The 26390-nt window shown below is 37.6% G+C and overlaps 1 protein-coding gene across 1 annotated transcript; it reads right to left on the reverse strand.

Moving 5' to 3' along the window:
- Nucleotides 1–26390, reverse strand: LOC133213276 (nuclear factor 1 B-type-like). Its single transcript, XM_061355422.1, has 6 exons — nucleotides 26302–26390; nucleotides 20409–20530; nucleotides 9970–10038; nucleotides 7711–7831; nucleotides 5893–6011; nucleotides 1–701 (listed from the first exon to the last, which is right to left on the reverse strand). The coding sequence occupies exons 1-6, from the start codon at nucleotides 26388–26390 to the stop codon at nucleotides 253–255; spliced, it is 969 nt and encodes a 322-aa protein (XP_061211406.1). The 3' UTR covers nucleotides 1–252.

Consider the following 26390-nt stretch of genomic DNA (forward strand, 5'->3'; position numbering starts at 1 on the left):
ATATATATATATGTACATTATATGTGTATACATTGACTAAAGAGCATTTTGAAATATTAGAAAATACAAAGGCAGATGTAACAGAAGTTACTAACAAGACATAAATTGCTTTAAAACATGCTTTGACATACAAGGATTTTGAGAACTCAGACTGAGTCAAAAACACAGAAACACATTTAACAGATATTCATCAAGGTAAAACTTTGCAAGAAGAATTCATCTGTTAGATGGAGACTATGAGTTTCTAAAGCATTAACCTTCAGAAGAAACACTAGGAGCTGGAAAAATTCCTGAACTCTGTCCCACACAGGCCACCAAAAAGCCAAGGTGATCTGTTACTGTTCTCAACTCCTGCACCACATTAACTACTTCCTCTTTTAGTTCCCTCACTTCAGAAATAAGAACATCCATCTTTGACAGTTGATGAGAGGAAGGCCCAAGAAGGAAAGAGCCATCGGGAAGGACCCCAATGGGGAAGGAATGTCCAGTGGGGGGGGAGAAAGAAAAAGGGGACAAGTGTCCAGATGAGGGGCATCCGACAAAGGGGGTTGGGACCTGAGAAGTGGAGGGTCCAACAGCTGCTGGCCAATCAACAGATGAAGGCGGTCCAGCTGTTTCAGTTTTAATGGTATACTGGCATCTTGATTCTTGACTGTTGGCAGAGGTGGGTGAGGTGTAAGAGAGTGAACATGATGAAGAAACTGTAAAATTAAAATTCACTTCATTTTATATTGACATTCAGTATTTTCAGTCACCTGACTACTACAGAAATCCACATGAATCTCTCCACTTTTATCATGACCAGCATGTATTTTATTTATTTATAACATACACAGTGATACAGCAGAGCTCAAGGACAAATACTGAAACAGTATACAATTATGTTAATGCACTTTGTCAAGCTAGCTTTTAGAAGGGAAGCCACAGGTTCCCACAATGTGATCTGTTCCTTTGTTATTCCTGATTCCTTATGAGTTAAGGAAAAAGTATCAATTTACTTACCAGTTAATAAATCAAGATGTTCACCAACAGTTCTCAGCCTACTATGTTCTCCCTGTTTTTTATTCACTGTACTAGTCATTAGTTTCATTATATTATTAATAGCTTTCTCTTCTAAATGGGAAAATTTTTTTTCTTTTTTTTTTTACTGTACACCTACTAAAACATCTACCAAATTTACTCATGGAGCGACTTCCATCTGTTTCAAGAAGTATTACTATACTACTGAAGAAACAGGTTTTTTTAATAGAGAAAAATGTAAAGAATCCAGTAACAGCAATCTGGAAAAAGGAAGACTGCGAGAGGTTTATAGCAAACTACTATTTAAATCTAAGTATATTTCCAGTTGGTAGAAATGTAAGATGTGATCCAGATATTATTGAAGCTATTACAACATTCAACTGGAAAAACTGAGGTACAAGAGAGAACAAATAACTTCCACAGAGTCTGGTAACAGACACAAAAATTGAACTGCTAATTGTCATCTTAGGGCTCTATTTTTAAGTAATGCACCAGTCTCAGAGCTGACTTTTCACTTTCTTAGGATTTGGGATTTTGGGGGGATGATTAGTTACTTGGAAAGCTAATGGTAGAAAGAAAGGTTTAGGAGTAATTTTTGTCATTATAAACCTGCCTATTTGCTCTGCAGGAAGACCTCACACCTGCTTCAAAATACCATGCAAATAGAGTTTTAGTTTGGTTATGCAAATAGAGTTTAAGTATTTTAACATTGCAAAAGTAACGGCACAAACTACAGAATCTTCCCACAGTGACTGAATATATGTAAACTCAAAAACAACACTGCAAATCCACAGTATTATCTTTTTTAATCTGTTTTTGAAGTTATTATACACACTCTTTTGGTTACATATATTTTATAGTAGTCACAAACTTTTGCAAGTCAATGAAGTAAACCTTCAGTGCAGCATCATAGCTTCCAAGCTTTCCTTCCATAAGGATTTATCATCTGACTTCAATAAATACAAATAAAAAATTATTTATAATACTAATTTTGGTTAATTAGAGGGGGTGTTTAAATTTTTCTATCAGAACAGTAACATGCATAACAATAGTACAGCACTGGATAATGAATCCACTGCTTATAACCCTTTATAGATCGGTTTTGACCAACTTTATGCCACCTAAAGTTCTTACTTTTCATATACGCTTACTTATTTCTGCCCAGAATTATATATTTAAACATCTTCCAACTTCACTACGTACATCTTCCAACACCACTAAAATAGACTATAAAACACAACATCTGGAAATTTTGTAAAGTTTTGGAAGTGGTACAATAGGAAGAAGGTAGATAACAGCACAAGGACAAAGTCTGGAGGTTTAAAATTGAAAGTGTGGTGTGCAGAAGATTTTGTTGGAACAGGGCTAGATTTTCTTAGTTTCGGAAATGCAGATCCTGGCTAAACTACAAGTACTCCTGTAGTCATGTTCCTGCCCCTCATAATGCATGCTTGCAAAGTGGAGACGCTGTAGAAGCTATGAGGATTACCACAGAGTCACTCATACAATATCACTCCTTTCCTGATGTCTGCTTACCTACTAAACTGCATGATATTTATTTTCCACAGCAGTGAAAGTTTGATCTGACCTGTACCACCCCACTGAAAACTTTTTTTCTCACATTTTTAGTCTGTTTTTTGTGAGACACCACCTGGAATACCGTGTTCAGTTCTGGAGTCCCAAACATAAGAAGGACCTGCTACAGTGAGTCCAGAGGAGGACCACAGAGATGCTCAGAGGGATGGAAAACCTCTCCTGTGACAGCCTGAAGACAGGCTGAAAGAGTTGGGCTTGTTCAGCCTGGAGAAGTGAAGGCTCAGGGTAGACCTCAGAGCAGCTTCTAGTGCCTAATGAGGGATGATGAGAAATCTAGAGAAGGACTTTTTACAAGGACATGTAGTGATAGGACAGGGAGGAGAATGTCTTTAAACTGAAAGAAGGAAAATTTAGATTAGACATGAGGAAGAAGCTCTTCACTTTGAGGGTGGTGAGGTACTGGAACAGGTTGCTGAGAAGAGTTGTGGATGCCCCACCCCTGGCAGTGTCCAAGGCTGGGTTGGACAGCGCTTGGAGAAATCTGCTTAGTGGAAGCTGTGCCTGCCTATTGCAGTGGGGTTGGATCTAAATGATTTTTAAGGACACTTCTAACCAAAACCATTCTGTGATTCTGTGTTACCCAGTAATTTTTATCTAATTTGTTCTATCAAAATGGTTAGATACCCCCTAGCCATCCATGAAACTCTTAACTACTTTATTCCAACCTGTTTCAGCTATCATTGTTTTATTCTGACTATCACCAGTTCCAAACTACCACTGTCATCTCATTTTTGTTACTTTAGAAATGTAGCTAAATAAAGATACAAAAAGCCTTCATGACAAAAGAATCACAGAATCATAGAATCATAGAACTTTATGAACTTTTTACATGGGAAACTTTCAAACCCATGTAAATTTCTATTTCAATGATAATACTTTAAAATTTAAGCATAAAAATACATTAAACTTAGGTATGCAGACGAAGAAACTAGATCTAGTATAGGTCAGAATTTAGAGACTTGTTCTGTCAGGTTCAAAACGATTAAACTGAAATCAATTGAGATATTGCCATATCTTAATATTAATCCCATATCTGATTTTCTTTCTCTTCAAAAAGTTAAAATTGCATCAGAGTGAAAGTGAAAAGGTTTACTTAACAATAAACATGATACCTCTGCATATTCTCATTTGTGGATACTGTGAAATGATCCGTATTTCTGGTGCTGACGACCTTTGGAGACTGCATGGAAAAACAGTGCCTACTCGGACTACATGAACATCCCCTGGCGATAGTGGATAAACACGAATGCGACCCCAACTGGCTTCTTTTTTTCATTTATGCCTAACCTAATATGACACACAAATCTCCATGCTTGAGAGGGAAGTAGTACCAGTGAGCTCTCTGGCATAGAAAACCAACTCCAAACTTCTATTTTTATTATCTTTGTGCTTGCAGGCATAGGGAAACAGAACATAGGTTTTCACAAATACCCTATCTTGGTAAAACTTCAGTATCCAAAACAAGCTTTCCACATGCTAATATGAAGATAGGTATCTAACAAACTAGCAGCAGAACAAATATGCCAGGAGCTGCCAAATACCCCTTCCCAGTGAGGCCAGGTATGAAGGACAAGCACTTCGCCCACTACCTCACAGTGTTTCCACAGCAGCAGGGTAACCTCAGAAAGTGAATGCAGCCAAAGTAAAGCTTATGCTTCCCCCAGTGTAATGGCTTTCAGACCATACAATGGTGTATCTGTCTCTCTGCAGAAATGGAACATCTTAAAGACGTAAAAAATGAGATCCCTCAAAGCGTCTTAAAAGATCACCTCTCTCCCAGGGTTCTGCAGCTCCTACAGTTCACTCAGTAGAGCAAGTGGGGATATGTGTTTACCACTTTACAGAGGAACTATGGGCTGTTTTCCCCACAGCTGCAAAAAATACTTACTTGAAAAGCACAAATATTGAGGTACAAGCCTGTCTTTTAGGAAAAGTCCTAATAAAGTGTCAGGTAAGAGTCACGGGGTGAAATATTTCACACGAGCGGGAAGATTCTGGCTGCTAGAACTGCTATTTTGCCGTTCATAAGTTTGGGTATGCAAAACCACAGGCAAGTTTGTTTTTTTTTTTTTAATTCAACAGTCAATGCAAACAGACAGAAACAAAAAAATATTAGGGCCTCCGTAACAAAAAGTACAAAAGAAACAGTGAAGGAAAGACTAGTAACATTGTGTGAGAGGAATAGCCTAATGATGAGAACACAGGCTGACAGTAAGCAGAAGCAGATTAAAAGGAGACCAACTGTAAAAAAAATTGAAAATAAAAGGCAGTTAAATTAAATACCCAGCTTATGCTACCTTGCACACATGAATGAAAGAAAAAAATTATCAGGCAAAAGAAAAAGGAAGAAAAAGACTAAACCAATCTAAATATGAGTTAAGGCCAAAGGGTCAGTTCATCACTGAAGAACTGAAAGCAGTGATTAGCAGTGGACAGTGAAAAGGAGTGCAAACACTGGATGATTAGCAGAGGAAGCAATGGCATGTCTTTTTCACTGTTTCATTTCTACATACTTTGCTGTACATTTCCCAGACTCTCCAAATAGCTGCAGCACGTCAGCCACAGGATCCATTAACCAACAGTGTTCAAATACATGTAAGTTTAAGCACATATTCACATCACAGAGGTGAGGGAAAAGACCATGATGGTATCTAGGTTTATAAGCATTAAACTTACCTGAGAGAAAGTTACCAGAATTAATTTTGCTGTTTTGACGGCCATAATTCTGTTCTCCACAAAAACATATTCCTACCTTCTGATAACCCAAACCACAACAACACCCTTTAGCATGTGGATGTAGTAGCACAGAGCTACATGGGGGCTCTTCAGAGAAGAGCCTATTGGACCTTTCTGTGTCACAACGTCTGGACTAAATGCACATACAAGCATTCTGTCATGGAAAAACAAGAACTGAGTAAACACATGTTGACCCGACCACCATATAGATGTTTTGCTTTTTACTTGAAACCACTGTACTCAAAATCTGTTGAGATCATCACAACATTTACAGTATCAAGTACCTCACTTGCACACATCTTTTCAAACTATTGATAAGGCAGTGACCAGATGGAAAAATTATTATGTGGTTGTTTATACAATGTCCTGTTGACTGCTGGTTATAACAACGTTTATGAAACCAGCAAATACATATTTCAGACAGAAAAATGATTCCTCTAAAGTGCCATCATTTTATTGTGGTAATGAAAGCACAGATGCAGTGATGTATTGTATATTTGAATAATATACTTGGAGGCAAAATAGTCCCATGTTACTCACCCTGATCTCTTTCATGCCATGTCCGACTCCCCGCAGCTGGTGAATTTGGAGAAGGATAAAAGTCTCCTGTCGGGCTTGGCTCCATATTTTCATCTATGGAGATAGTTTTGGGTCTTTTGCTGTTGAAGTAATGTGAGATTTGGCAATGAATGTAATACACAGCTACTAATGGAATATAGACTGCTTTGATTACAAGAAATATTTCAATTGAAAGTAAAATAGAACGTAATTCAAGCATGCAAAGCACAAAAAGGTGGATATTAAAGCTTACATTAACTTAGATGCTGTTATTTAATAATATGTAATGCAGGCATCTGCTTGCATTTTCCACATGATTTAATATTTCAAAGATGGCATGAATGGGTAACATAAAATTCTACCAGCATTTGGCTGAACAAATAAGAAACCAGTTCCTGTAATGTACCAGTGAAAGGTTGTGTCATGAGAGTGTTGAACACTACGCAGAAACCACAAAAGTAAAACAAAGCAGTGGAAAACCATGACTGATAAAGGTAAACCAGGAACTTTTCTGAACGTATTAATAAGGAAAAAATGTAGTTTACTGTATTTCAGCAGGTCAAAATTCTAAGCTTTTCGAAGACTTTTCATTTCAGACTATTTTGATTAAAAAAAAAAAAAAAAAAAAGGCCCATATTTCAAGTCCACTATATAAAATCAGTGGACACTTCAATACAGTGGAGGGAGTGGAAGCTTCTTTGTAACAATATATACTGAAGCTGTTATGCTGGCTGCCACAGAAAACCAGTGTGAAGGTTTTAATTGTGGTGGTGGTATTATTGTTATTATTGTTGTTAGGACAACACTGTGAGAATTAACTCATACATTTCTAAAATGTATCAGGTGAAATCCAAAGCTGAAAATACAGTGGAACAAAATAGGGAATATGAGCAAAATAACTCAGAAGCACCAGACGCTAGGAGAAAAACACCCCAGTCCCTAGAAGACTGTTAAACCCTATACCACTGTGCAGATATTTCCTGACTCACTGGGTTGCAGAAACATGGGTTAATGTGAGGTCCTACAGTGCTTATGATTTCATGGTACATCGGACAGTTTCAGAAAACCAAGGGGCCCTAGGGGCATAACGGTATATGATCTGGGAGTCAGAAGGAAGGCACAGCAGGTTCTCCATCTCTGTGGCCCACCAACTGCTTCTGAGGGAAGGAATGTTGTCTCTTTTAGAGTTGGGAGAAGGGAGCATGTGGAAGCAAGGAAGAAGGAGGTTCCTCAGATCAAACTGCCTGCAACAGGCACATGGAGACCCTTGAGAAAAAATAGAGAGCCTGTGACTACCTCACATGCTCCTCATTGCTCCTACTGTGCCAGGAAATGCCCCTTGTAAGGGTGAGGCAGGAAACATACTTTCATGAGCTAGGGTGATGCTATGGATGAAGACATCTTTTCTCTATATACATGTTCTAACGCTTTTTCTATAGGAAACAGCCTGTGCAACTGCCCTGTGTCACTGAGCCCTGCCAGCAGGTTCCCAGCTGCTCGATCTTCCTGCAGCACTTTCAGAATGAGTAGCTGTTATCTTGGCAGATGATTCTGTGAGCACTTCAAACCCTGACAAATATTATCCTCTTCAATATCCACAGCAATGACAGGCAATAATGACACTGCTTCAAAATCCAAAACACAGATATTTGTATTTAGATTATGGGAACATATGTAGGCAGCCTAACTCACAAAATCAGAGGAAAATCATAAAACAGTTAACTTTTGACAGTATTTGTGAATTGCTTGTCATAGGCTATTAAACCTGGTTTCACTTTAGGATTTATTTCAAAGTTTTACCTGCTTGGTGGAGAGGGCAAGGACCTCTGCAGATTTACACCCGAATTCATATCATGGTAATATGGCTGGCTCGGAAGCTCTCCAATTGGGAAATTCACTCCAGTTCCCTGGGTTATGGGTGCTGAAAAACATATCATCATAACAAGTCAAATACATTATTCTATCTTTTTAGCCATCTTTTCATTTTTAACACTGGAAAAACATCAAGATGTTACTGCATTTATCTAATTTCCTGCCTCTTGCACAAATCAAGAACAGACAAGTTCTATCAAAATTTATATACCTAAAAAAATAAAGTATCTTCCCCAGTCCTAGAAATCCCTTAGCAGTTATGCAGACATAATATATTTTTTGTATAATAGGTAACCTGGAATCATCAATATAAAAAAGGTAACACAAATGTCAGCACAAAGTCCAGCCTCCTGTAGAAGGAGTTTTGTAATCTGGGAGGCAGGGCTTGTAAGGATAGCTAACAATATTCATTAAAGAACTGAAACAAATGGAAAGAACAAACTTGGGGACACATAAACTCATTTTCCCTTAATGTTAACTCTTTTTTATTAACAATAGCCTTCTGTGCTATCAATATGTTTTGCTGTCTCCTTTTTCTTTCACCCAGTGCCATGGGTCTCTGCATATGTATTTCTACACACAAACATACACACTCAATGTTATCTTCACCTCCTTACAGAGTCTGTGTACCGTACACCTTGATATTTCAAGAATAAATTATATGTTACACATTGTGGTATATTTACCTTTGTTCACTGTCTGTGCATTCTGCATTTTAACTGCCTTTGGCACTTAAAAGAATAATTGCATGTTGTGTAATGTATCTGAAGGCTTGTATTTTTCCTGACAGTTAAAGTACAACTCTGTTGCGGCTTGAGGTTAAACAAATGCATGGTGAGAAATCCCACAGAAACCACATTCTTTAAAGCTTACTATTACAAGTATATTGTGTATAATAGCTGCAGAAGGTACAATTTCATAACATAACTACAATATTGATTCTTTTTTAATCTGAATGTCCTGATACTTTAAAATGTATTTAACCACCTGACAACTAGAAGAAAGCTGTATTTCATATATCCTCAGCCTCCTGCATCAGAAAAGCTGTGTCTTCAGCAAGTACAAAATAGAATATGTCCTGACACTGCAGGATGGCAATTTTGTTGAAGGACTTAATATAATTTTAATGTTGAATATTAATTTATGATCACAGCAAATTAAATCTCACATTCACCTTAAGCCTCACTATGTTAATTAAATTCCTCAAGCATCCTGATCTGGCATGAATTAACTCCTGTACAGAATTTGGACAGACAGTTTTGGAAACTTGTGCCTTACTGTTTTTTTTTCTCACCTCAACAGAAAAGGGATTTTTTCCCTGGATCTTTCTGTTGTTATACTGTTGGTATCATCACTGCAGGTACTTCTAACTATAATTTTTAAGTTGGGGTTGGGTTTTTCTTCATTTCTTAACGAAGTCTTAAGAGAAACATTTTAATAGTGTTGATATGGAGAAAAGAAGTGTTCAGAAAGCAGTGTTAAATGAAAATATGTGCTGGCTTTATGTCCTATTACAGCAAATTCTTAGGTGTCAACAAAACAGATCTTATTTACGTGCATTCTGGGTTGGTTTTTTTCTGCAATAAAAGCTTCACCTGACCTTTTATTTTTGTATTTTACCTTTTTTTTTATGGTTATGCGTAACACTTCTGATGCCAAAACAAGCAAACGTAATTAAAAACTCAATTACAGCCAGTACTAAAAGAAACGCTAGTGTATAAATTAGGCCAGCCGTCCTTTATATCCATGCAGTGATTTTTCTTTTTAAGATCTACAAATTTAAAAACAGACTCAAAAAATGATCAGATAACTTGGCAAAATCCAAGGATGTGTAAGAGAACCTTAAAAAGCAGCAAGTCAAACAAATAGAAGGCTTTATTACATATGGTAATTTTACTGACATACCAGTCCATTAAGCTGTGCAGTGGGACACATAACAAATTGATTCAATCTTTAAATATTGAAAAGACAAAAGAAAGTTCCTGTTTATTTTATTAAAAACATGCGCAAGATGAACTGTAATACTGTGGTCAAAGATACGAATCTCTGCAGTTATAGACGTTTTCTATGAATCTCAAATCTTGGGAAGAAAAACAAACTTCCAGAGAAACAAACAAACAAACAAACAAATAACTTCTCTTGATTATAGCAGGCTTTGTAAATGATTAAATGAAAATGATAACTTACTTCTGGACACCCTCACAAGTTCTGACACGTTGAAGACTCCAGATTTTACAAAACTGTCCTCAAGGTACACTGAAAAAAATCACAATATCATAATCAGTGTAATAAGAAGATTAATAAATAACTACAGACGGGTTTACACACCAGGTCAACAACATTATCAAGAATCCCAGAACTATAATACACAGCCCAAAGTACACTGAAATGCAATCACAAGATCTAATGAGAGCTGAAATTCAGGCAGAGGAGCAAAAACTCTTGAAGAGATGTGAAAAAGCAAAATTTTCATGTGTGCATGAAAACAGGCACTATACTGAAGCCCTAGCTAACCATCTGGAAAATGTCTAAAATCAAGTTCCTTTTACCTGTATCTTCAATTGTTACATTAGTATTGAACTAAGGACAATATCAGCAGGACTAATTGCACCATAGAACAGTCCTGTCCTTGAAAAAACATTTCTGTTAAACAGATTTTTACTTAACTCTTACCCTGCTGATAGTGACTTTACCACCTCCGTTACCAAATCATCATGTTTGAGGCGGATGAGGAGTTTACTATTATTTCCCACAAAAGTAGGAACTGGGCAAAACCCCTGAGCTCTTCAGTGGTTGGGTTTTTTTTGTATAAATGCTGAATTAGATATCTAGAAACCTATGTTAAAGAAACCATCCATTACTGGGTTTGTATTGTTTGCTTATTCTAAGATAAATGTATATGATATACTTTTCCTGCCATGAAATTCAGGAACAAATTGGAGTACTGCAGTGAACAATAGCTGATAATCAAGACTTATCTCAGCAGTGTAACTAGATAACATTATAAAAAGGGAACTGAGAAAGCCAGGTTTCTGTGGAAGTCTTATGTCAATAATCACTGCATAAGCTGACCTGACTCAATTTGGGATTGCATGACATCACAGTTCTTCCAGGTAGGAATGCTAATAATTTACCAACATAAATATTTAGATCTATACTTGGTGCACATTTCTGCTTCAACAGTATTACTTTCTTATTTGCTTTTACGTGAGACGTTGCACTATGAATTTCTTATTGTGTTTTCTCTCGTCTCTTTTCTGAATTAACACAGTTGGGTTTTTTTCTTTTGGAAATACACTGACAATTTTCTGTTTCAAATGCTTGAATGAGTAAAAGCACTCTAAATGTCTAAAAAATCAAACAAAAAATGCAACTTCTGGAATATTTACTGATTTGGAAAAGAATGGTTCTGTACTATTCTCTTTAGGTTTCTTTAGGCAATTACTGCTTTCATCTTCAAGTAATTTAAGAAAACACTGCCATTATAATCAGAAAAGTGACTGTAAAAGCAGTACACTTCACTTGAGAGATCTGTCCTTGGTACATCTGGAGAAATCTCTGCTTACTTTTCAGGGTCAGTGAGGGCAGAGGTAAAAAGAGCAGTTTTCACTGCTTACTAACAATTTTACTAGGCCCACAGAGCCACCTTGTGCAGCACCTCTGATCTTATTTACCAGTGCAGGTATAAACACAGCACCTAACAACTTAAACAGTGTGAGTGCATGGAACTGAGCACATTTCCTGACACCTCTGTTATGAGGGTTATGCTGTTACACCTGTACATGAATGTCAGCCTTTCCCAACTGAAAAGCCAACCCAGGAGCAAATGCCGTGGGCACGCAGAGCACCATAGGCCCATGGAATCATCCTGAATGGTGCTACACCGATGCCACCATCTTCTCATCTTCCAGTCAAAATCACTTCACAGGACATCTCTGCATGTGCTCATTTCCACTAGAAGCTCCCTCTCTTATTTCTTTCCTTCCTTTCACATTATTCTCCATCTAATTTTCAACAGCTTCTTTCCATGTCCATTACTTTTTCCTCTCCTAGAGTCCTTCATATGGATTTTGTCAGCATCTCTGCAAACTTACTCATCTGCAGTTTGTAAGTAGTAACAGCCTTTCATCTTCTGCATTCTCTTGCACCTTTTCTCCATGTATTTGTGTGGACGAAAACATGACATGGCTTCTCAAATGTTTACTTCTTTAACATAACTTGGCATACCCACACCATAAAAAATTGCAAAGAGTTAATGTTTCTTTTTCCCTTCTCAGTTTTCATTTTTTAACCTAAGAATGGGCAAACTGGATGAACACTAATAATTTCTCTGACAACAGCAATCTTTCCCTTCTCTGCCTATTTCCTCCAGCAGAAGAAATCTGTCGTAGTACATGAAGGAAGATTTCCCAAGAAAAATTTGGTTTCTTGATTTTAATTCGCCTGCAAGGAATGTGTTGCTTGAAGCCAGTGTACAAACATGCAGCCAGCTCTGGAGCTGGTAATGAGACAAGACTGAACTTCTCTGCTGATTATCGAAATACCACTACTTTGAAGCACAACTTCCCTCATTCAAGTTAGGCTAACTTCAGAGATACAACCAAGTGTAGGTTGGTCAAGCTATAATTACAATAAGAAAAAGCCCCAAGGTTCATATTCAAAGAAAGTTCCCATGTATGATTTTATACGTAAGAGCACACAAGGATATATGCATATGTGCAAACGTTTAATCTTCAGCCTTCTCTCATGAATTGTCAGGCTTTTGTCACTGGCAATACTGAGAATACCCACATAATACAAAACCAATCTGATCTAATGCATTTGTCTTCTTGTAATAATGAAATGGAAGCAGGGAAAAAATTCTGCCTTGAGTGGTACCACTACTTATCAGCTCCTCACAAAAGGATGCAGTGTTGACTGATGGATCACTGTCCTTCACCCAGGTTTCACCCTGCCTTGGATGGTCCTAACAGGGAAGGTGGATTCCAGTGGCACTTCTGAGTGCAGAAAAATAAACACAGTATGTTCAGTTCCAGAACCAGTGAACCTCAACTGGTCAGGAAGAAAATCCATGGTGAGGGTGTTACAGAACTGTTCTTGGCTCCTAGCTATGCAATAAGAAAATGTTTTGTGCCACTAAACCACTGTAATTTGTTGCAGAAATATGCACTCTACAAACGATAAAGTATAAACAGCAAGGCAGTATACAGCAGGACAACAGTATAGGACATTCTGACTTTATGGTGTGAGAAACTGGCTTTTACCTTGAGACGCTGATCTCCCTACTGAATAAGAGTTGAATTCATATTCACATGATCACATTGCATGCAACAAAAAAAATATGTGGTGACATTCCATACAGTGTAGTTCTTAGTGTGTGTTTTTTTTTATTAAGTATTCCCTAATGCACTGCCTGCATTTATATGTTAAAGAGCCTTAAATTAGCATTCTTAGTGTGTGATTCTGATCTGTTCAGTACAGAAAGTAACGCACTTGATAACAGTCTATTGCTGTATTCCTTATAGGGGATTTACTGTATCTTTTGATGGTCATGATAACACTTTTCTGTCTTTATTGTTCAAACCTAATGCAAGCACTGAGTACCATCATGTTCTAAAACTGTCTTACGACACTCCCTGAAATACATTTCACTAATTTTCATTACACTTAAAAATCTGACTTCTAAAACAAAAGGTCACTTCTGCCAGAAACACTATAGTGCAATTCTATATGAACAGTCAGTAACTTCCAAAATCCATTAAGAAAAAGTGGAGGTTTTTTTCTGTATTTCCTTTTAGGTTTTGTACAGAATCAGCATAAAAATCTGCCTTCTGTCCTTACATTCATACAGACTCAGTTCTGAAAAAATACATTTTCCAAACAATACTACAATGACCAGACCAGTGCCATCAAGAATTAAATGCAAACAGGTTAAGCCTAACAGCAATTCTGATCAAGCTTCCCCTCATACAGTCAGTAACAGGAGAAACCTTCAGTAATGCCTTCAACTGCAGCAGTTCTTCTAAGTCCTTACATATGTATTTTCCATTCTGTTCCTATGCTATAACTTCAAGAGCTTCAAGTATAGCTTTTAATCATGCTAGGACTTAAAATGGAGTGGGTAGGGAAAGTTGGTTGAGCCTCCTGAAAAATATTTTCAGTTTGCACTAACATGTAACGTAAAGGGCTTGTTCTCACATTACTTAAAAGCTTACCAGTGACTTCTGGCTTGACAAATCTTTAACCAGGCTTTTTTATGTCTTCTGATTTCATTGTATTTTTATGAATAGAACGTCTGTTTACATTCTGTTGCATACTGACTAATGCCAAAACATAAAATTGCTTCCTGGCGTCATTAAACATCTAGTTTTCTCACTGATACAGCCTCGATTTTGAGCAACTTGCAAAACAGGAGTAAGGATCCAATTAGTGCAGGAAACAATCTGCATTACTGTACTTTTATTTTTGTATATTTGGATATTTATTTTGGATATTAAATCTACTTACTTTTGCAAGTGAGACAGGTTCAACATCTGTCTAAGCTACTGGGAGAAGAGAGGCTGGAAGCTTCCGCACAAAATACTAGCAGTGAGCTTGTTATGCAACTTAATGTTCTTGGTGCTCCCACAGGTTGGTTTGACTTCTGAAACTGCTACAGTTAAAGACTAAAACATTTCACCATATAGCTTCTTTTGTTTGAGTCTTTGAAAACTGACTTTTTAAGGATCAGCTCTTGCTGCTCTCTGCCATACCTGACTTCTACAGGAAGCTCTTTAATATCAGCAGGAATCCTAGTGGCATAGAGCTACTATTCACAGTCAGAACTGACAGTGAGAACTTAGTCTCACACTGTCATACATGTAGTCATCATATTTGCAGTTTGTTTTCTTATTGCATGCATTTTGAAGCCACTATATTAAAAATACTACCAGAAACAGGTTCCCACTAAACCAGAATTATAGGCAGTTAAAGATGGATGAGCCAAGCAATGACAAAGAAGATTTTAGCGGTGATGTAATTTGAAACAGTTGAACTAAGATCTGCCCAGAAAATGAGGCTAGTTTGGTTGCTGTACAATAGTTTGGTTTGGGTTTTTTTTTTTCTTGAAAGTTACAATCACGTTGTAACTGAGACATGAAAAAAATATGTTGCAAAAAGATCCCCTGGCTCCACTGAACTTTTTAACACAATAAGGGACTAAGAAGCTGTCTGTGACATTTTCAAAAACAAAGAGATTTTCAATAAACTCAAAGTAACAACCAGAACTATAATATCCTTCAATGCTGGAGTAATTTATAGAAGTAAACAACTGGTTTAATAGGCTATGGAATACACATACAGGAATCCAAATAGTCAGTTACCCAAAACCTAGCAAGAAACACAAAGTGAACATGAGTGCTTACTGCCTTTCACTCCAGAGGGTCTTGTGTTATATACAAACTACAGCCAAGATTTAAAAAACAGGCTGGGGAAGCTCTATATTTTTAAGCTGCTATAGGACTAGCAGGTACCAAAGAGGAATTTTCTGGTGCCAAAGTAGATTTCTGGAATTCTAACTGGTAATGTAAGAGCTTTTAGTGAATTCTTCTGCATGATTTGAAGCAAAAAAAAGAAAAAAAAAATTGCACTCACCATTGAACACAATGACACCAGAAGTAATCACAGAATAATTTATTTATACTGTAAGTTCATATAGAAGGATAGCTAATGCAAATGAAAATTCAGAGGTAATGCTAAGCCAGTAGATAGTAGCAATTACCCACACCAGATTTCAAACCAGTACACAACTCCAAAAACTCTTCCTCTTGGAAAAAGAGGCTGTATGATCTGTACAGGCTTCTAATTGTTGAGATAGCACAGCTGCACACTGCCCTCAGAATGCCCCACCTGGCTCAGGGCTGAGAGGCTGACAAGGAAGAGCATCACCTCTCAATCACTGGCATTACTAATTCATAGAGCATTTGCGAAAGGGAGAACTCCACAGAAAATCAAGCCCTGACCAAACCCAACCCTGTTTTATTTGAAGATCACTATCTGCGATGGCATGGCTGCAGGCATACGGGAAACAGCAAGCATTTCAGAATATTCACTCCCATGCTGAAAAGGCGATGAGAATATATGTTTGTTCAAACACAGTTCTGTCTGAATCTCCAAACTGCTGGTACGGCATCATTGCTTCCACAAGAAAAGCCACTTACAATGACAAGGACAGGCAATATCTCTTCAATTCCTATTAATTAGGGGGCTAATTCCCCATCCACAAGAGGATAACTGGCAATACAGTAAAATAATGAAACCATCTGTGTTCTGAGTCATTCAAAACTTACTCATTTGCTTATTGCATTTCCAAAAGATAGCAAAGGTTGAGAACATGTTACTCTTCAGAGATTATTTCTGAAACTATACATTCTCTGCAAACTGAAATACCTCTTTCTAAATCAGTCATATACAGGCAAATTTATTGCACATTACTTAGAGTTTGATCCAAAAAGAATGTTCTCCTTATGGCTGCTAGCCCATATGAAAGCACAGAAAAGCCTTTGGGGCTCTACAGCTGCAAGAAAGGTTTTGCATATTTAGAGACAGGTGAGGCTGGTTGCAAGCTTCTTGGCAACACCCTCTTTAATTAGGAAAAAAAAAAAAATTAATAGATGGTGATTTCACACAAACCTTCTTTGGAAATGGTTCCCAGCATAAAATTTCTGATTAAAACAGAAGGGTAAAACCAATTCCAGAGCAATGCAGCTGGGGATGGGGATTCACACACCTATGCCTCATTCAGATTAAGGATTTTCTCACTAGATGGATTCCCTGACAACATATCACAGTTTACTGTGGGGGAAAGAAGAGAACAGTGAGAAGGAATGAAAGGTGAAGACATAGTTTCTCAGCCTCTCTGTTTAAAAGTGTGTCACCCCATAGAAATAAGGGAATATTCGTCAGCACAAAGGCTCAAAACAGAGTCATCTTCATTCCTCATTCAGCTCTGACTGATGTTACAGAGGTTGCAAATTTATATGAAAATATTCCTTTGACCAGCTAAACAACTGGTGTTAAACAGTTGTTTAGCTTTGTTAATGCTGTTAATTTATATTGTTAAATAAATAAAGTCTGCCAAGCAGCAACCTCATACCAATGGCAGGTAGCAACTAACTTTATTAACATAAAACAACTGTGGCCAGCAGGCAGTAAGTAAGGGAAAAAAAAAAATAAAGCAGAACAAAACCTAGAAAATCGTCTACTAGAAGAACTGGCTTGTAACAGTTGTACCACTGGAGAACAAATTGTTATGGCTGGTGTCAGTATCATTAGGTTACAAGTAGTTCTAGATGTTTTTCTACTCACCCTCATAATTTTTGTATGCCTAACAGATGAACTTACTGAAAGATCACTCATTCCAGTACATATCCTCCCACAACTTTGCAGGTATTTCAAGACACACATGTTCAGATAGGCTTATTTTTTACATTTTCTTTAGCTACATAGAAGACCTACAGAACTTGCAGGAAGCAAATAATGCAACATTACGCTGAAACCGCCACACTTCAAAAGCCTGACTTCAGCAGTAGCCCTGAGCAGATGCCCAGCAGAACAGTGAAAAGCAGAGCAGGCCAGAAGTGTTTGCTGGTTGGGTTTTTTGACTAATAGTGTGCAAGGCTGCAAGTATTTTAGTTTTTACAACTTACCATGCAGGTGAGCCTCTATCTGTTTAGTCACCCTCAAACACATCCATTCTCGCTTTGAAACCATGTAAACTTTTAATAAATAACACCGTGCTAGCATAACATAAACGTTTAGATTCCAGAAACTTAATGAGTGATGCGGACAACAGCAGTGTTCGAGCTTGTGTAAGTTCAGTTCAGTTCAGCTCAGCTCAGCTCAGCTCAGCTCATCTATCTGTCTGGAATTTACATAGCCACCCCTGCAGAGAAGTAACCTTTACAACCCAGCTCTCAGAAAAGCAAGTTTCATTCTTTAGAAATATACAAGATGAAAGTTATTGAAAAATAAAACTTAGAGGAGGATATCCCTGGATTTTGATACAAAAACTACATACTGCTTTCACCACAAGCAGCACCATCTTAGTACTGTGTTATGGTATCTAAGTATTCAGTGTATTTTTAGGAACATATTGTAAAGAATTCCAGCAAGTACTCTTAATGTTCTTTTGTTTGGCAAGTGACATTACCCTCTCTCCATGGTTAAGACAGCAAATTACCAGACACCCTAAAGAATGCAACAGTCTAGCCAAACCTAGAAAAACCCACTTTTAACACCAGCAACTTTGCCAACTCAGTTTCCAAAGCCCTCTTCCTTGGCAATGTCTTTGAGAAGGTAGTGGCATACAAAAGCTAACAGCACCTATCCCTTGCCAGCACCCTGGCTCCTTGACATACAGGGATGAGACCAAAACAGAATAGAACAAACCCTCCTGGCACTGCCAGTCAAAGTGCTCTTGGACTGGGACTGAAAACAAACCTCAGAGTGGATATACTCTGAGGCTCTGACAGAAGTGACTGCCTGGTTCTAATAATAAGACTCATGTGAAGTTTAATAAGAAAGGACAGCAGTCCTTTTCCCAGACAAGCTGAACGGAGTGCAACTCCCTCTCATTCTCCTGCACAGCCTAGAAGTCCTGTATTCTGCAGTTCCACAAACCTCAACACTTTCTTCCTGCCAGTCTAACCCCAAAACAGTATTACACAGCAAAGCTAAATGATGATAGAAGTTCATGTATCCTCAAATATACAGATGACATTCAATTATGTCTCTGCTTAAATTAAGGGTTTCAAGGGAAGCAAAGCACAGCTTCCATTTTCTGTCCCCACTTGGCAGCAGATAAAGGAGTACTACTACCAGCAGAGACTCCAAAGCATGAGAAAGTGTTACGCTCAGATTTCAACTAGAAAATTTCAGGATGAAATCAGCAAACGGTTTTCTCTGCCCTTTATATCCCTCTATCTTATGGGACACTGGAGTTTGTTAAACATAAGGGCATCTTGTCTTGCCCCACAAGGCTGCCAAAAGAAAGCTCTGTTTCTGGCAGTAATACTGCACCACACTCTAGTACCTGGGGGTTAAGACTGGACTCATTAGAGAATGTAATCCTCAGCAGTGAAATATGTCCTTCTACCTTCATCCTCCAAATGCTAATTGGTATTTTAGAAACAGAATTTTAAAACATGCCTTCAGCTTCCCGAACCCAGAGGCTACAAAGATCCTTCAAAATGATAAGGGGTGTAATGTATTTGGCTTTCCTCACACTCACAAATAGAGATATTCGAAAACAAAAATAAATGCTCTATAGCTAAATGCTCCAAATTTTACAAAACTGTGATTATCTGTGAGGAAATTTTGCAGGCTTGTTTTAGGTGTAAATTTACCATTGTGCATTTTTAAACCTCTATCCTAAACAATATATGTCACAAATTTAGTAAGAGAAATAAAAGCCTACTCGTAACATCCCACACAGTTTGGAAAGAAAGAGCATGGAAGCCTATAGCAAAAAACATATCTGCATCTTCCATTATATGTTTCTGGCTTTTATATTACAGAAATACAACTTTTTGTATAATGATCTAAGATGGTTCTCCCACTTTCGTGTATTCACATATAACACACATGATGTTTGACGATACAAAGTATGATGACACTTCCATCATATGCATAGTACAAAACTGTACAGCCACAATGCAGGCTGCTTCCCTTAATTTTCTGACAGATCCAGAAAGTATAAATATTTATGTATCAGCCAGCATTGCACAATTATTTCGTGGTCAGAGTGGGGTTCATTTTGCATTTAGGAAAAGAGCCAACTGAGTTAGTTGCAACTTATTTCAAGAGAACCACTTCTGAGAAATTAAATCAGAAGATGCAGCATGACGGTGATGGCAGGAGTCACGCCTTGCTCGCTGAGAAGTGATAGAATGGCTGTCAGACTTGTTTATCTTACCCCGACAACACTTCTTGAAACAACAAAGATTTACAAGATTTACTAGCACAGGCCAATTGATTAGAAGGACAACTCCATGAAATACAAAGAATCTCTGGTCTAAACAGTGTGGCGTGGTTTTTTTCTCTTTAGTTTCTATTTTTAGAGAACCATTGAAAGGACTGTTTACACTGACATCTCTCCCCAAAAGTTCCAAATGTCATTAGCATGACCCATTAACAATGTGTTCAAGAACTGTTCTACGCTGATATGAAAAATATAATAAATGAACATATTTGCATTTTACAATGCATGTATAAAATAACTTCACATCTCAGACTTCAGAGGTGGGTCAGTTGTGTTTTGTCCAAGATAAAATAAAAATTATAGCATTTGAAGACTTCTATAAAAGTAATTTGGGATATTGTCTCCTTACTCCTCTGCCCATTCTTACTTACAAAATTGTAAAAACCATGAAGTGAAAAAAGAATTCCTTAGATTAAACAAATGTTGATGAAACCACAATTGAGTCATTGCCAGCTTGAAAGTACTAAAGTAATCACAGCTTGTCCTGATTATATGTACTTATGCGTGCAAAATAGGTTGCTGACCAATATGCTCTTTTTAACTATTAACAGTAGTATCTTTGTTCTCAAACAATGTTAGATGCACATGTTCTGGAACTTATATTTACCTGGTGGATTCTTGGCAGGATCATTGTGGCTTGGACTTCCTGGTTGTCCAGAATCTATAAAGAAATGAAAGAAATGTTTCACTAATTTGTTTTGAAAGTATCTCACAACCTTTAATACGCCCCTTCAGTATTAGATTAATACTTAACTTTGTTCTTTAAAGGTCATTTCCCTGATTTTCTACATTGAAGAAACACTGTATGTAACCCATTTTGTGCAGAAGCAGAAACATTGTGAAGGATGCAATGATCCTAATAAGAGAAACTCATAGATGACTGAGTAAGGACAAGAAAGACATTCAGGTAAACACTCAAGTTGTAAACACATCTACAAGGGTACCTTTTCATTCCTTTTCCCTCCATCCCCCAAACATAATATTGCATAATCAGCAAAGCAGAAGTAGTTTCTTCTGAAGCATTGACCAGAAAGATGCAATGGATTAGGCAACTAATGGCGCTTGCAGTGATAAGTCCTGTTTCTTTACACTTTCCTTAAAGCAGAAAGGCCTACATTGCTTCCACAGACTCAGGACTGCATTGAAGGTAGGACTGTCAATTTTAATACAATATAGGCTTTGTGATAGTCTGTGAGAATTGCCATTGTGAAATGAAGATTATGTAACCTGAAAACTAACAAAATCCAAAACCTGTAGACTTCAAAGAGTGTTCTTTTCATGATACATGCACTTAACAAATCAAGAGGGGAACACAATTTGATGTTAACAAACACACTAAATAATAAATTGTTATTCATAAAAGCACTTGCTTTTAAAATTACCTACTTTTTGCTGCATTCCTGCACCAATAATAGAACGAAATAATATAACAAAAAAACTGCTTTACTGCAAGAAATTGTTATTACCAAACTAAAACATGACAGACACTCTTGTAAGCCATGAGAATAGGAAATTAAATGAAACACAGCCATTTGTTCTGTATACAGGTATCTAAAACTGGAGCAGTTTTACAGTCTAAATTTAAAAGACCATTTTTTAAATGTATCCGTGCTTGTTAGTAACATACGACCACCAAAATATTGCATTTTAGCAATGCAGAAATTGCTACTACCAAAAGGATCCCAGAGGGAAGTCAAAGTTCTTTAATTCATTGCTGCTTGCAGTGTCTAAATTAAAGGGGAAAATATTAAAAAGGAGAAAAGTACATATCAATACATACTTGTCCTTCAATCCTCATCACTTCTTCTTAAAGCCAGTGTAGCCCTCAACCTAGAATGAGATTCCCTTCACCTACCACAAGTTCTGTTGCCATCTATTATGTAGCTTAGCAAACATAGCTTGACACACATACTTCTCAAGCAGAGAGATTAACACAAGCTTGATTCTACAGAATATATTATCTATGATGGAAATCTATTTCACAGTTCAAGTTCTACTGAATTAATCTGTCACAGAAGACAAGCATCAGGGGATCTACCAGAGTACTGGAAGATCAAAGCACATGTGAAAACCAGTCCTGATGATACTAAAAAAATGCAACTAAGTTTTCCAATACGGAATGAAATCACTCTTTCACATAATAAAATACACACTGGATAATGAATTTCACATGAAATTTCCTCTGTCTTCCTCTACTCTGGGTAGGAAGAATGAAGGGCAGGCTTCACAGTCAGATTCTGCACATTCCATGGTTTAGGCCCTTGGTACTCTTTCAAGAGTCCCACTGTATGGCACAATATGTAGCCATTCAGCATGCTTGTTTCTTTTCATGGTAAGACACAACACATCCCTTTAAAACATCAAATCACATTAATTTGAAAATTCTATCAGCTATAAGAAATGCAAAAAATACAATGCTGCTCTGTATACGGACCTTCATCTGGATGTCCTTCCTGAGCTGCAATGGGAAGGCTCACCCTGCAGGGGGTGAACTTTAATATTGTTCTAATAGGCATTCTCTGCTTCTGCAAACTACACATATCATTATTGAAATTAAGATTATCAGAAAGGATTAATTTTACACAGCAATTGTTATAGTGTAAAACTACTGCGGACATGTGGCTAAATGAGGTGTCAAATTGGTAGCAGATGCACCCAACAAAGCTTGGACAGTTTAGCTTGGGAAACACAGAAATCTGAATTGGGATTACTGAGGCCTACCAGAAGATAGCCTTTGACATTTTCTCCCTTTAAAATTTACTAAAAAGATTCACAAAGTGAAGAATATTTTTCAGATCTTGCACAGCAATTTACCTTTACTACTACTTTCTCATTTTCAATGCAGTCACATTCTGAATACAGGATTTAAAGATGGATAGTGCTTTAAATAATTCTTTTTCATAGCATAGTAAGAAACTCAGCAAAGAAATGTTCAATTATAGAGATAAGCAGTTCACTAATTATTATAATTTGAAAGTCAGACTTAGCTTCATGTTTACTACATATCAATCACAATTTTTATAGATTGATTCTCACAAAGTGTTTTAAGCAGTAGATGCTACTAATATATTCAGCAGGTTCTCAATGACCTTGAGAAAGCAAAGAATCATTAAAAGCTGAATATGAGAACCAATTTACCTAACTCTTCACTTAAAGCAGTTAAGAAAGCAAAAAAATAAAATCATATTCTGCACAAGAATTATCAACCTATGTAAATCTGCACTTAAAGCAGAGTAGCATCTCATTCTCAGGATGAAAGACACAAACCTTAGAATGGCCTGTGAACCATGTGATTCTCTTGCCAGTGTCAGTAATTACAAAGCACTCTCCTGATTCGATTGTATGCAAATAGCCTTGCAAAATGCAAGAGAACCATGATAATTATAGGAAAAAATTACATGAATTAATTTATAAGCAGAACATTGATTTAAAAGAGACACTGGAGCAATGTTTTTCTAAAGAGGGAGTAAGACACGTTTTTGGAAAGCCACAGAAACTAAGGAACCAAAAGATATGCTAAGACACTTTAAATCTTTGTTTGTCTTCATCTGCACAAGATCATTAATTAACAACATGAGTCCTGAGTTTAAAAATTGCAGGCTTTTCTTCCAGTGTGATGAAGAAATACATAAGCCAGACTCATTGTCTGTCTAGCTCGCTTTGCATTCAATTTTCCCACCAAATAATTCTGTGAACATTTAAAAAGTATATATACACTTCCTAAGCTAGAATTTCTAAGCAAGGCTGTACAGGTGAACTTTTGCTCTGTAGCAAATAAAACCCCATACTGTAAATGTGATATAAAAATTAAATTTTCAACAATGCCATTTACGTAGCTCTCAAACGTAAGTCCTATTCAGAAACCTGCCTCCCAAATTTTACTGTCAATGTGCTTTTCCTGAAAAAATCCTTCCACACAGATCTGAGAAGTACTTATTTCCTACAGAGCAAAAGCTCATCTGCACATACCACTTCCACAGAATGGCTTTCATGTACACCTCACAACTACAGTGTGCATATCTTCTGCTCTGCTCTTTTTGGTGCTGACTGCTCAACAGTCAATGGCTTGACAAGTTATCGTCCCATGGATGAACAGCCTTTACTCTTATCTGGTAGATATTCATGTAACCCTGGTACAGTTTATGTGTAATTTATTATGATTCAACATGGCTCCCACCAGGATTTTCAAATTCATCTCAAATTACTCTTTGTTTTAGAAGATGGTATAAAAGGATGAGTCAGAAAGCTGATATATTTTATATTGAATTGTTTCCCATATTTTCATTTCTGGGGTCAATCCCAGTGAATATATGAGTTCAGTCAGTACTCACTGCAGCCAGTTAAGTAAAACTGACTGCTATGGCCTGCTGCTGGTAAGAAAAAAACCATCCATTTCCCCTGCTGTACACTAGAAGAAAGGTGCTGCCATGGTACATCACTCTTGGCCTCATAAGGCAGAGAAGAGGGAAAAAGCCGATTGTTTGCCATCCAGTGAATCTCAAGATGCTCTCTTGGCACCACCTTGGCTTTGACAAACAGGAGCAGGAAGAACACACACAACCCAAAAAAAACCAAGAAAGATGCACTGCTATTCACCAGCTTACTGAGGGATTTTTAGTACTGCTCACCTCTGTAGTCATTTTTCAGCTCATAAAAGAGGATACTGTTTTTAAAAAGTAAGTTATGCTATACCTCCCTTATGCCCCACACTCTATAAGGAATTTTGATCTTAAGGCTCTCTGCATTAGCTTAACGTTAAAGGCCTTGAAAACAATTTCTTAAGCCATGTCTTAGAAATAAGCAGATTCTCCATAGGTTTTTTTACCAACCAAATAAACTCCCTCCATGGTTTCAACGAACACACTTCACTCTTCATTTGCTACAAGCTAGGCAACAGCCTTTGCACTCAGGTAATCTCAGCTGACAGACACTAATTTAATCATTCACTAGCATGTAAATACACTCTTGTTCTTTGATAGTCCATGATTTGGGTATGGGGGAGGATAAAAGACCAGAGACATGTGGTACCATGTATCAGTTTGCTGCTGTTCAAGCCTTCACATACCTATGTAGCATCTGACTTGAAAACTGACAGTCACTACCATGAGCAAGAACCACAACTACCTCCCAGACTGCCATCCATCAGGATTACATGATCTGACACCACAAACTTGAGTCAAATGGTTGTACCCCTGAAAATCATGGGATTCCAGGACTGGGGCTGGTCTGGTGGGGAGCTGGGCTTCCAGTCCCAACCCCTTCTAAGGGAAGGCTCAGCCATGGCATCACATTTGGCTGCTCAGAACCTTATGAAGAAGTCAGGGCATGAAACCCTGCAAGGATGGAGATGGCCCAACCTTCCTGCTCCACTGCTGGGATGTCCCCATAGGGAAAAGACTTTCCAAATCAACTCTTCATCTTTCAAAGACTTTGAGAACATCATCATGATAGGAAAGCATTCATGGCAACAAAAACCCAAGATATTTCCCTCTTACAAAGTAAGTAACGTGACCAGCAAAAGCCCATAAAGCAAATAAGCAATTTCATCTGTTTGTTAAACCACCACCATTAATTATTATTTTTCTAATTTTACTACACTTACCTTCTACTACTTACATTATTTTACCCTGACAAAACAATTGATTGAATAGATAAACTTACCAAATAAGTTTAATGATTTCATTTTGCAAAAGCAATGTCTTTCACTGTCTATCCTTTCTATAGCTGATGACCCTGAATTATTATACAATTTTATGACCATTATTCACTCTAACTCCAGTGATACAACAGTTTGTTTACAATGTAAATGAGCTGAAAGTGTTTTATTTTATTAAGTATTCACTGAAGTGATGCTATAAACATGGAAATGGAATCAGTGTTGACTCTTGTTTTCACCCTATGTTAACTTGAAGTGGGGGTATGTATTTTCCACATTTTCACAGACCACTACATTTAACAGAAATACTTTCCCTGAAAATTTTGGCTGATTTCATATAATGAAATACCCAAACTTATCACTTCCTTTGCTAAAGAACAAGTCCTGTGAGGAACAGCTGAGGGAACTGGGGTTGTTTTGTCTGGAGAAGGCTCAGAGGGGAACAGGCTATAGGGAAGTGGGGGTTGGTCTCTTCTCCCAGGTAACGAGATAGGATGAGAGGAAACACCTGAGGCTGTGCCAGGCAAGGTTTAGACTGGCTACTAGGAAAAGTTTCTGCAATGAAAGGGAATACTTACCTGAAAAAGACAGTGAGTAACAGAGCTGCTGATGCCAGAAAGCTAAGCTAGCATATTGATCTGTGCTGCCCATAGCTCAGTCAGATAGGTTTTAGCCTAAGCAGACCTGCCATTTCAGGAAAGCCTCCATGTCTCTGGGAGAGAGACAACCCAGCAGGGAGAAGCTGGGCTCTGTTTTCATTTTGGTTTGAAACTGTTTGCTCTGGAGTGGGGACAGCAAGAGCTACTCATCCATTGGCCACCCCCTTTCACCACACTCCGTATACCCTTCCACAACAGACAAGTTCGCCTGTGGCTGGCACAACAGGGCAAACTCCCGCTGTTCAGCCGAGAGCCCATACATCCCATGGGGCAT

This window comes from Neopsephotus bourkii, unplaced genomic scaffold (assembly GCF_033783945.1).
Source record: "Neopsephotus bourkii isolate Nb327-2 ecotype Australia unplaced genomic scaffold, CSIRO-AGI_Nbou_v1 NB_799, whole genome shotgun sequence".
Lineage (NCBI taxonomy): Eukaryota > Metazoa > Chordata > Aves > Psittaciformes > Psittacidae > Neopsephotus > Neopsephotus bourkii.

Bases quoted from the DNA above. Each gene is read 5' to 3' on its own strand.
- LOC133213276 (XM_061355422.1), bottom strand. From the start codon at position 26,390: ATGCCCCATGGGATGTATGGGCTCTCGGCTGAACAGCGGGAGTTTGCC. The intron at 10,039-20,408 runs GTAAATATAAGT...GATTTTTTTCAG, and splicing joins TCCTGCCAAGAATCCACCAG to TGTACCTTGAGGACAGTTTT. The intron at 6,012-7,710 runs GTAAAACTTTGA...TTACTTCAACAG, and splicing joins TTGCCCTCTCCACCAAGCAG to CAAAAGACCCAAAACTATCT.